Source organism: Pestalotiopsis fici, assembly GCF_000516985.1.
Source record: "Pestalotiopsis fici W106-1 unplaced genomic scaffold PFICI_Scf_8, whole genome shotgun sequence".
Taxonomy (NCBI): domain Eukaryota; kingdom Fungi; phylum Ascomycota; class Sordariomycetes; order Amphisphaeriales; family Sporocadaceae; genus Pestalotiopsis; species Pestalotiopsis fici.
Window position 1 is genome coordinate 543,433 of NW_006917098.1, and position 12,489 is coordinate 555,921.

General features: G+C 50.2%; 2 protein-coding genes across 2 annotated transcripts; both read right to left on the minus strand.

Moving 5' to 3' along the window:
• Positions 1-446: 446 nt before the first annotated feature.
• Positions 447-3,569, minus strand: PFICI_10867 (uncharacterized protein; the record flags this gene model as incomplete). Its single annotated transcript, XM_007839448.1, has 6 exons — positions 447-1,230; positions 1,280-2,516; positions 2,580-2,900; positions 3,017-3,081; positions 3,138-3,265; positions 3,366-3,569. 6 exons carry the CDS (start codon positions 3,567-3,569, stop codon positions 447-449), a joined length of 2,739 nt encoding a protein of 912 aa, XP_007837639.1.
• A 3,925-nt stretch (positions 3,570-7,494) lies between these two features.
• On the minus strand, positions 7,495-9,310 carry PFICI_10868 (uncharacterized protein; the record flags this gene model as incomplete). Its single annotated transcript, XM_007839449.1, has 2 exons — positions 7,495-8,525; positions 8,599-9,310. 2 exons carry the CDS (start codon positions 9,308-9,310, stop codon positions 7,495-7,497), a joined length of 1,743 nt encoding a protein of 580 aa, XP_007837640.1.
• Between the last annotated feature and the right edge of the window lie 3,179 nt (positions 9,311-12,489).

The following is a 12,489-nucleotide window of genomic DNA, read 5'->3' on the forward strand; positions in this document are numbered from 1 at the left end:
CGTGCTCAACTCAGAGGGGAAAAAAGCCCACCCGCCGGACCCCGACTTTGGAATACAAATGTGGACCCCATTAACATGCCACCATGGAGCCACGTGATTCTATAACATAGCTCCCTCTTTTATACTTTGCATTGATGTTCAATACTTTGTGACCGTCTCTCCTGAAAAGAAGCTTACTTTTAAACAGTCAATTGGTGAGTGGAAATTGATATCAAAGGTTATAAATATTTACCAAGCACAATATACCGCCAGTCCCAGATAAACGCCATTCGGCTGCCGCATCTTATATACCTACTCATAGTTCAACCGACCCATCAATTCCAAATGCTGCTTACATGCTTCTTCTCATTACTCATCGCTACTGCTCCTTTTTTTTTTCCCCCCTCCGACAGCGATTCTTCAGTCTCGTGCGAATGACTCCAAAGCTTTGTCATTACTCACGACCGTCATAAACCGCCATTGTTAGGCATTGTACTTCCATTCTCAAAACTGGGATATGCTCCTCCGCTGAACTCGGCCCAGTCCCAGTCTATACTCATCGGCAGTTGCCATAGATCCTGCGGTAATATTGCCGGTGTAAATCCAGGCGCATTCGGGTTCTGCAAAGGTGGCGATGCTATGGGTTGACCAAAGCCTGTCAGATCATGGAAATTATTAAAGTCCGGTGTGTCATATATAGGCCCCGCACTAGGATGATCTTGAGGCCACGCGTTGGGCCCGTCTCTTGGAGCTTGGCCGTTGCCCGAGTTTGCTGTGTTCATTGGACTGTTGTAGTTTGAGCCCGTCGACTGGGGAGTGTGACCACTCTGCATGCCTGGCGATCCCGCTGAGTAGGAGACGGACCCGCGTGGTTGCTGTTGCGGTTGCCTCTGCTGCTGGCTGTAATGCGGTGTTGGCGTAGTCTGTGATGTGGTGGATCGAGGCGTTGTGCTTGATTGCTGTGAGGCAGTCGAATTGCTCGGCTTCGGTGGATCTTGCGTCCTCCTCTTCCGCTTCGATCCTTCCTTCTCAGTCTTATCGATGATGGTCTTGGCAATGCGTTCGAACTCGGCGCAAACGCCAAGCATTCGATGTACCCCGCCGGTCTCTGCTTCCTCGCCGAGTGTTGACAGGAAAGTGACGACAATGCTCATGAGCCTGGTATCTGATCTTGCCCGTGGATCCAGTGGATTTTGTAGAATATTGCCGAACAAGGTCATAAGTGCTGACACTGGGAAATACAGGGCCAACCTGTTGCCAATTAGCGATGATTGCATAACGAAAGATACTTGACACTCACCAGACGCATTGGTTATCACCCTGTGGGATGTACTTGAGCAGTGAAATGGTGGCACGCGCTGAAGATGCACACAGAGCAGCGGAAGCAAAGACTCGCGGGTTCAGAGGTTTGGCGTTAAGGCCCTGGATGGCATAGTTTGATAGCCGGCTGGTCCAATATCCTCGATGTACCGACATACGGTGGATTGTTGTCAAGCAGTTGTAGTAGGAGAAATGCAACATGACAATGTGGAGTATGAGCGGCGTATGGGAGGCTTTGATCTCATGCTCTGGTCTGAAATCGATCGGAATGCGGTCTTTCCAGTCCTCAAGTGCTTTGTCAAGCTCACCAATTGTGTTGAGTAACTCACCCTCAGAAAGCTTGGCAGCTTTCGTCGAGTACAGCCTCTTGTACACTTGACTTTCAATTGTGGTCAGCTCGCACATGACTCTGAAAAGGTTCATTTTGCCCTTTCCGTCAGCCAAAGGAATGTTGCCGATGTTATCCGCTGGTTCAGCAGCTGGAAGTTCGACATTCATATCATCGTCATCCTGGGCCGGCGGTCTGCCAGAACGGAGACAGAGGTCTTTGTCCAGCATATATGCAATCCAGAAGACTCGTTTCCTTTGCTCAAGTTCAATAGGGTTTAGGTGGAAGCCGCTGCCGCTCTTGTGAAGACCAATGCTGTGAGATAGCCGGATTGCGGCTGCAATCAGCAGGAACGAAGGTTGGGGGTTTGGAGTTCCCTGCATGAACAAGGCCATGCCAAGCAATGCTTGTACGCTGAGTAGATCGGTATTCCGCATGGTCAACTCTGTGAACACGCCCATGGCATTCTTCATGTATGCCCAAGCCTTGTCGTCCTCTTCTTCTGGAACAAGCTTGCTCATAACCCGCAGGCGATGGGCGGTTGCCAACACAACATTAAGACTCGCCCACCATCCAGATCCCTCATATGGTTCGTTGGAATACTGCTTCTCAACAAGGTGCATGAAAGTAGGTTGATGGAAAACTGGAAACATGCAGTTGAAGTTCTCGAAATAATCCTTGAGCAAGGACATGGCTTCGGGTTTAGGCGGCAGTGGTATGTAGACAGGCCGCCGGAATACATCCGCGAAAATCTCGGGCTTCCAGCGGTTCCACTTGTGATCGTCAATGGAGACTTCAGAGATCATGTTCTGAAAAGCATCGTTTCCGGTTCTTTCATTGACCCATTGAATGCCTTTTGGCGAAAATATCGAGAAACCGGACGATGAGCCTAGATGATGCTGTTAGATTATATTTTGCAAGCAGCTCGGCACGACAGGAAAGTAAATCTTACCAAAATAACGTGTCTCTCCAGATTGGTTGGTGACAAGCGAGCACATCATCTCTGACAAGCCCTCCACGTCTTCCTCGGTCTTTTCCGGGGCAACCGACGAATTTCGCCTCTTGTCCTCGCCCTTGTCTTTTTGGGGTTCGGGCGAGGTCAATGAGCTTTGCGGGGTGGAAGCAGCGCCTTCATGGATCGAAGTATCTTGTGATGGTGATGGCGGGTTTGAAGTAGCCTGAGAAGCTTGTCTCGACCTCTGTTGTGCCTTTTCGGCCAATTTCTTTTCCAGAGTGCCCAGGTCCGTTGCGCCATCTTCATCATCCAAAAGCCCTGAAAGATTCGTCAGCCCTGTGCAATTGGTGCGTATACCCGAGCCCCGCGGTTTGCAATTGCGAGCAAGTGGCACGACGCAAGTTTATGTCGCTGGGTTCAATGGGTCAACTCACCCGCAAGTCGTAACAGACTTTCCATGCGGCCCAGTCTATTTTCGAGTCCCTCGATATATTTTGCGCTATGGGGATAGTGAGTAACTGCTTTAGCATGTGAGAATGGGGTCTTGTGTCTTACCCTTTCGGTGGGCTTCGCTTCTTCTCGACCTGTGTGAAGACACATTCCGTCTTGTAATTGATGCAGTGCGTACATGCCGGTAGCTTACCATCGCACTTGATTTTCTTCTTCCTGCACATATCGCAAGCCTATAACACAAGATCTCTGCTTAGCCTTTTGTCCAACCACTTTGCCATGGAGCTCCCAGTACGGTAGGAGCACTTGAATCCGGTGGAGGCTCTCACTCACTCTTGCTATCCTCCTCCTCTTTGCGTCCTGATCATCGCCGAGCAGCGCCGAAGGGTCAAAGGCCATCTGTAGCTCGGGCGGGAGCATGGGGAGACCGTCGGGCATGCCATAACTGCCAAAGATCGGGGGCGGTTGATTTGTCAATGGCGGGGCATGCATTCCAGGAATCTGGAAGCTATTCGGATCGACTCGTAGGTGATCCATTGTGGGCCAGCCTTTGTCGTGTCGGTCGTTTGTAGGTGGTGGTGGCGTTGTCTCTTCTTCTCCTCCTCCTCCTTCCTGGCAACTCCTGAGATGTGTGTGTCCCTCCTGTGCCTAGCTTTACTTTTTTTGGTGGATTACCAATACCTGGAGCTGCGCAGACCAATGCAAGCGCCGGGAGCCGCGGGATTCGTCGCCTTTGGAGATTGCTGGGTTTACAATGTGCAATAATGTCATGAGTCTCTTTTAGCACATGTCGTTCCCCCCAAAAGGTCGTGAAAATGTTATCAAGAAACAAATGTGGTTTGCAGTGTCGTCGGTTCGAAGGAGAAAGTAGAGTTGGGTTTCGCACTACTATAATTGGGGATCGATCCACGAAATCGGGGCCAGGAGGCGGGCGAGCAGCAAGTCAATCAATGGCAAGCACGCAGCACCAGCAGGAACGTGGGAAGTGGGTTACTTGGGAAAGATGGGGAAATCGCACGGGAAGAAAGAAAGAAGTGGGTTAGTTCAAAAGGTGCTAGGACTTGGAAGGTACAAAGTAGTAGTGTAGGCAAAGGGTGGTCTATTTTGTACTGCTAGGGGTGTCAATGATACCTGTATGTATCCTCAGGTCGGTAATGTAAGGTAAATGGACGGAATACCTTGTATGGAGTAGTCGAGAATCAGGGCCAAGACTCGAGACTACCTGTTTTCAGCTGGAGGGGGGACGGGGGGACAGATAAATGACAAGACGATAGAACAAGATACAGATAGATGGACGCAACGGTACTACATTAGATAGATGAGCTGCAGAGTACATACTCCGTAGATACATGAAATACATACAGGCAGCGACGAGAAAGAACAGCTAAAACAAGATGCTACGCGCTAACACCTACATTGTTCCCTTGCACCACTAACATGATGCTGCCCCTACCTTTTCCTTTACCTTGTCCTTCCCCCCTTCTTCTTCGTCTTCTTCGTCGTCTAACCCCCTTGCCGACGTGAGTTGATGAATTCATTGTGGCTGAGCACGTCCGACTCTGCAGCGGTTGCAGCTTTGTAGAACTCCAACTCTGGGCCTCTGCCTACAAGGGATACACTTGTCTGGCGGTTCGAAAAAACCATTAGCGAGCGGGATAAAGTTAAGATAATCTGTAGCAACTGTACCGTGCAAGCCGGCATTGGTGGAGCGGGTTTCCTATCTCCCTTGTTAAAGTCCGCGCGACAAAAGCCCAGTCCGGGTCCAGCCCCAGCCTAGCCCAGCACCGCCAAACGACAATGTGACTGCGGTAAGAAGTCTTAGACGTCAGCAGCCTCCATGCGCGGTTATTTTAGATTCAACTTGGTAATCAAGACTCCTCTTAACTTAGTTTAGGTCTATACTATTACTACTACCTCTTGTTACCAGTGGCTGGCGGCGTTATGCTTCTCCTCTTCTATTTTCAGCGCAGTCAACAATATCTGGAATCATAACTTGAAGTTTCTGTAGATGCTGGTATTGTACTATCCTATCGCGACGAAGGGGTGGTTTTCAGGCACGTTGGCGCGCCCCTCCCTCCCAAGGAAAAAAAAAAATTCATCGACCCCGGTTTCGAGGGTCGGTGCTCCAAGAGCGACGATCACGCCAAAGCATCTACAATAGTGCCCAAGTCTTCGCCTATTGGCTGGGTGTCTCATATTCGCACTGACATTCCGGGAATGTGTTGAAGCATTCAGGGTAGTAATACTACTTACTCCTGGACTCTGGATGAGAATTAGTTGAAGCAGTGGTTTGTGTCTTGCGCAGTTATACTATACACCCCAGTTGATGGCCTCGATCTATTCGTGGTAAAATTGACTTTGTACAAGACATGTCAGTGTCCGTATGATAAAGAAGACTTGATGCAATATATTGTCAATTTGATATAGCAGCATTCGTCATATTTGCATTATCGTATGACTTGCCGTGACACGGACGCTCCCCGCGATGAGCAGCCTTCATATCGAAAGATGATGCCACCTCCGTGCGAGCAAAACTCTTCTCTTGGATTGGAGGCCTTCTTTTTTTTTCTTTCGTTTGCATTCTCATTGTCCTCGGGCACTGATTTGGGCTTTGTCTGAGAGGTCTTGGGTGAGGGCCCCCTGTGGAGGGATCAACTGTCACACCACTTTGAGAAGAGCGCTGCCGAGTACCGAATTGCGCCGCCTCGACCTCGCCCATTGATGCACAGCACGGCCGGTTCCACGGTTTCTTCACACAATGGTTCCTGTTTTCTTGTCCCCCGAACACTGCTCGAGCATTTAGATTCTCTATGTCTTGGTATATAATAAATACATGATCTTCTCTCTGCAAAGGACTGTAAGCAAGTGGCAGCGCCGATTTGTAACTAGACATGTCTCCAGGGCTGGACTTATAGCCCCCTTGCCGGACCGCCCCTCTTACCATATGTAGGCATTGAATCTGGGTCAGAGCCAGTCAGATTTTAGGACGGGGGGAATGGACGCCGCAATGTCGCTTTCCGAGAAACCCGGGTGGTGAACGGCATGCGATGGATCTTATGGGAGGTTATGGTCGACTTGGCGCTTTGCATCTTCTCAAACAACCCTCTTTCCACCCTAGTCCGTCTGTCTGTCCGTTCGTCCGTTCGTCCGTCGGCCTGACCTCCATGGGAGTAAAGTGGTTCGTTGCAAGCTCAATGCCGTCCGAACCATTACTTCAAGATAGGGAACTTATAGGCTGCATCTCACAAGCAGGACAATTTCAAGAGTAGGTTATTCCTTTCTCTCGATAAGGCTGCTTAACTTCAAAAGTCCAAAAGATGCTTCATCTGCTCTTTCACTATAGGTAGGGCTGGAAACCGGAGCCGTAACTTTCGGTAGTTGCTACGAGAGCACTGTTCGCATCAACATACGTATGCGCCATTGGAAATGGAGATTTTAGAAATGAGATCGCAAATCAGGGTACGGAAGCAACTGAACATGTCACGCCACGTGGGTCGAACAATAGCCCTCATGTTTTCCCTTCGCTAATATGGATTCAACCCCCGACTGAGCGTTTCTCAGTTCCAGCCAGGCCAAATGTCATCCAGGAAACAACACGGTCACAAATAAGTAAATTTAGTACGTAGTAGTTGAAAATCTGCTTGTTTCTTTCTCCTGGCTTTTTCTTCCCCAACCCACACGGCCAGATTTGTCATTGCGCGCAAGCCCATAGCGGTGGCCCGCCCCGGGTGGTCGCGGAGGTTGATGGTATCTTCCTTTCTTCCCCCATGCGTGTTTCAGGACCGTCTCAAGCGGCTTGATAAAGGGACGGTAACTCTCCGCTTCCCTGTCCCGGCAAGGGCCCCGTTCAAGTCTCGAGTTTGTAGATCGAAACACGAATGTTATCACGAATGATTTAAGGCGTCGCGGAAGTCTCTTTTATCTCGTGGATCACACGTCCGGGTCCCGGAAAAAGAGCTACCGCAGCAAGTCATTAACTTTGAAAGTTGACCAAAAAGAGCAACGGGCAGATGGATCCATGCCAGTATTGGCTGCTGTATTTCTAAAAGAGACCGGCTTGATCGGATTCTGGATTCAGCTGATGGTCTGAACCCTGCTGAACATGTGAACTGAGTGCAAAGATGTGTATTATCATGGGACGATTAATCTTTAGATTATAGACAGCCTGAGGAACAAACGTTCCCTCGGCAAGTAGTCTTCATTTTCCTACACCCGGCGGGTATAGCTGGGTCGCTTTATATGTACATGACAAATCGCCGCCGAATCGTGGGCGGTGGCAGGCTTGACACAGCCTATTGGGGAATCCTCCTCTCATGAAAAATGTTCACTCAATTATCAAACATTAAAACGCCATTTCCATGCCGCAGGCATATGAACAAAAGCCAACAGAATGCCAAGCGGTATCATCGAGGTCTGAAAGATATACAAGCAAATACGCGCGCTGCAAGATCGTGGGTTGGTATCATATTTCTTCGGTAAATCTGGAGCCGGAGCCGTGCGAGGGATCATATATAGATGAGCCATCCGCCGAGGCATGGGAACGGCCCACGGGATCCCGCGGAGGTGGTGACAGACTTGGCGCGGCGAAATATGAGGCCTCTGTGATTGGCATCCGGGCTGGGCCGGCGTGGAAGACTGGTATGCCACTTTCGGGACGCATTGGTGATCCTACTGCCAGTCTCGGCATGTCGGGTCCTGCTAGAGAGCCTTGGGAGTCGCGATAATACGATCCCTCGGTCAACATTGTATCGCGCACATTGGACGGTTCAGAATATCCATCACCTCCGTGCTGCAGAACTGAGGGCAGTTTCCTGCCTGAGACCTTTTGGAACCCTCTTTCCGTGCTTCCTGAAGCAATTGTTCGCTGAGAACTGCGTTTACCGGTCAGACTTGCCAATGCTGACTGAACGGCAAAGGGAGTTGATCGTTGGGACATCTCTCCCGCGCCACCAGGCGAGTTGGGTGGTCCACCATTGCCAATGGCGCGGTTACCAGCCCCGGGAAGACCGCCATTTCCGTCGCTGAGTCGCATTCCATGACGCTTCTTGTAGCGAAGAAGCATCAAAGCTGCGATTAGAATAAGACCTAGGCCAGCGACTGCACCTATAACACTCCCCGCGACAGTTCCTGCTGATGCTGAATTCGAATTCGAGTTGGACGATGAGCCAGAATCGCTGGTAGAAGTTGCAGACGCTGCAGAGTCACCAGTGGCTGCGCTTCCGCTGCCATCACTGTTGTCGCCGCCATACCCCAAGCCGGTCGCTGAGCTTCCATCACTGGTCCTCGTCGAGGTCGCTGTGCCGGTTATTGAAGCAAATGTTGAAGAAGAGCTTGAGTAAACACCAAGCGTTGTGGTGTAAGTGTCATTGTATAAAATTGTGCCAGACGAATGAGCGAGTGTAGACGTCGTCAGATAAGAAGTAAAAGCCTCAGCTGTCAAGGTGTCATTTGAAGTAGAAGAAGCGGAACTTGACGCTGTCTCGGAAGAAGAAGCTATAGCACGACGATTAGATCAAATAGAACAATTCCGAGCAAGATGCAAGCCCAAAGAAAAATCTTGACAAACCTGTTGTAGTGCTGTTTGCAACGCCAGTAAAAGTGGGAAATGCAGAAGTGGACAAGGGAGTGGAAGTAATTGAAGCGAAAGATTCGACAGTCGGAAATGAAGAGACCATCGAGGAAGAGGATGCAGCGTCTGCGGATGAAGTTGATTCTGTTGATGATGATGCAGTTTCTACTGCCGACGCCGGGTCTACTGAGGACGCGGTCGCTGGAGAGACAGAAGATATGACTGTGACAGCATCGTCGGCGGAGTATGTCGTGGAGTCGGGCAGGCTCTCGATGCCAAAAGAAGCGGTAGCGCTGGCGTCGACAATGATGTCGGTGCTGCTGGTACTGCTGGCGCTGGTGCTACTGATAATGCTACTAATGGCGTCGGGCTCGCTCTCAATCCCAACCGTGGTGGGCTCCGCCGTGAATTGCGTCGTGGTGGGCTCCGAGGTTTGCGTGGTGGCGCTCACAGTTGCGCCGGTTGAGTCGATGTATTGAATGACGGAAACGGTTTGAATGACATGAACGACTGATGCAGAGGTGGTGCCACTATCGCTGTTACTACTGCCGCTGTCGACAACGGAAGAGCTGTCGTCGGCCTGGCGTTGATGCAGCCTCTCGTGGTTGTGATGAGAACGAATGTGGTTGTTGTGATAATTTTGGTGGTGGGAAGAATCAACTACGTCTCGGGCCTGAAGGAGTGAAGACCCCGAAACTGAATCGGTCATCGCGCGTGGCGGTGAAATTTGAATACGAGGTTGAAGGAGTGTGTTGGATACGCTGGGACAAGGTGCTTGCTGAATGCTGACTCGTCCGTCGACCGAATGAGTGTGCGCGCTATGTGGGTGGTGTCGATCGTCCGGGTACTTCCATCCTCGTGCCTATTGTTTGCCTCCCTCTGCTCTGTTGGGTCTCTCGACTCGATTGGACGAAAAAAAAAAAAACTGGGCGACTCGTATGCAGCACACTGTTGGTCAATACTCTGGTTGGTATTGTGGCTGCCTTGCAATGGACGTCGAGTAATTCTTCTTCTTTTTTTTCTTTCTCTCTCTTTAAATCCCTTGATCTCTTAAAGATTTTGTATAGTCGTCACTCCTGGGGCGCGGAGACCTGTCATCCACATCACGACGACTCAACGGTCGGTAAGGGGGTCGAAAGGTTTAGAGAGAAAAGAAAGGCAAAAAGACAACAGCAACAACAACGACAACAACACGGGGGTCGGAGGGAAGGACACGGACAGAGGAACCAAAAAAAAAGAGGGAAAAGAAGGACAAGAAGCGAGAATTGCCAGACGACACGACTGCTGGGGGCACGATTTGATAATATGTCATGGAAAAGAGAGAAAAGCCGTTTTAATTAAAATGAGCAGACGTGCCCATGGGCCGTGGGCCACTCTTTTTTTGTCCCTTCTCTCGCTCGCTCGCTCTGTCTCTCTCTACCTCTCTCCTCTCACTGGACACTGGGGGGGAACGGGTGCACTTTTACTGCTAGGGTATTGCTGTTTTGTGACGGTTGTTTGGTCACTGAGTGGTTCTTCTTCTCCTTCTTACTACTGACTACTACTGTACTGTGACTTTACCTTCGCTTCTGTCCCCTGCTGCAGAGGGACACCAGAGAATGGATGGGATGGGTCAAGTAAAAGACTGCGGCACTATGGAGATAGATGGGCACTTACGACGCAGCGAGACCAAGTGTTCATTTCGCTTGCTAAACCATGGGCCATCTCTTCCCTTTGAGCCAGGGGTCGTAAACAACGAGCCAAGCCAATCCTAACAGGGGCCAATCATGGAGCACCGGCCGGGGGTGATGCCAAGCCCAGCAAAAAGCAGAACATCGACTCGGCCAGGGTCTTCCTGGTGGTAGGGCGCCCTTTTCTCCTGTCTCATTGGTTACGAAATCGGGGATCTGAGCAAATACTGTAATAGACCTTCGCTCGGTTTGCAGAGCCGGACATTGGATAATCCTACTGCACAAGTATTAAAGTCGCTATTTTGCTCGTGCTCGCTACATGACTTGCTGTCTACTGCTGCTTTCCCCCCTTGGCCATGGTCATGTTCCATTGCATCTGGTTTTTTTGATTGGATTTGAAATGATTGCATAGGAGACGCATTTGATCTGTAGACCAACGAACCAGCACGTACCTGGACTAATGCTGGTGGTTTTCTCACCTACCCTTGAGGCAATGTAGTAGCGTGCCCGCTCCGTCCGCTAAGCGGTGCCGTACCTGGACTACCCAGAGTCCCAGACGCTTTCTGGACTGATGAAGTGGGTGTGGTGCATTGTTTCCACGGAATATGTTGGTAGATTGCGCCTAAAAATAATGTTCCCTAAAACCTTTAGGCAATACTATGTAGGCACAGACGACGAAACCATCGTGTGTTTGCTCGTGTGCAACCCACTCCTTTCCCTTTTCTCTGCCCCCGACTTGCAGGAGCTTGCAACGAGCTAACCCAACCCGAGGCAGAGTTCGAGGTCTGACGGCTTCCTCATTCGTCGCTAGAAGCATGCAGACACCGCAGATTGCCGTGTTCGACGCACGATGCACAGCAGATACTAGCGGCGGCGGCACGACAGACGGACGGCGCTCAGTGCTGTAGGCTGTTGAACATGTACATTTGTACTCTAACTGGGAGCGTGTTGGTGGGTTCACTCTTGTGTATGAAGCTGCTTACTTGGCTGCTTGCTCGTTGGAATATGTACATTAGTAGGTCAGGATCGCACCTACATACCTACCTTACACAGTACGTTACAGGTAATATAGTTAGTTCATGTAATGTATCTAGTAGGTGGTAATAATGCACTTTTAATAGGTTGGTAGCAGTAGGCGCTCACCCTAAGCACTTCCACCTGAGGTGGCCGTTGATGTTTTGTGCTGCAGTCATAGGCGCCTCGTATTCGCCCACTAAAATAATTCCTCGTGTTGAGGCTGCAGCCAGGTAGTACCCGTACACCCCAATTCTTATTCTTTTCACCTGCATCCATACATAATCGTGTCTCCTAAGCTGCAGGAACGGCATCTTCATCACCTTTCAGAGGCCAAGGTTGGATCCTTTATTATTCATAGACTACTACTATGAATATTGTACCAAGGAGTGTATGCTCTCCATCATTGGTCTGGCCTCTTTTGTGCATTCTCATGTACAGTGTTCGGTCTTCCCCGGGGCGAGCATAATCTAGTATCCTCCCGTTTATCCGCTTGCTCGTCATCGCAACGCAATGCAGCAACGCTTATCCATGAGGGAGGCCCATGAATGTTGATCGATCGCGTTTCGGCGGTGGTGTCCCGAACTATCATGTACAAAGAATGTAGGACATCTGCGATTTTCACAAATAAACAATCAATCCATGGCCCCAACATAATCATACACGTCGCCAATGGGCGCAGTCAGTCTCCAGTCTGGAGTCCAGATGAGGCAGGCCCCCCACCCGTTTTGCTTGCGTACCTGGTCGCTAAAAAAAAAAACGCAGGACAACTTGAGGACCGTTCCAAACATGCGCCTACTGTGCACAATCGACCGAGGTTTAGCGCCAGCGTAAATTCAGTCGCCAGGACCGGGTTTGTTTGATGTCAGTCGGTTCCTCAAGGGGCCCCCCATGAAGCCGGAGTGGACCACTGCGCCGTTGCTCTTCATTTACAGATTGCATGCTTTGCAGGCAAGCAGGCCATTAACCCAATGACATCCCACAATTCATTGAGCATTCTACCCGCGGAACGTCATGATCAGCACTCGTGGGAAATCATCCTGAGTCAATGCTTTCAATCGTGAGATATGAAGGATCGAGAAGAAGGAGAAATAGAAAAGTAGACGAGATACTTGGGCACCCTGAATGTCTCAAACACGTCTAACGGTCATGACTTAGTAATCTGCATAACTCCAAAGTTCAGACGACGTGGGCGAGAACGCGC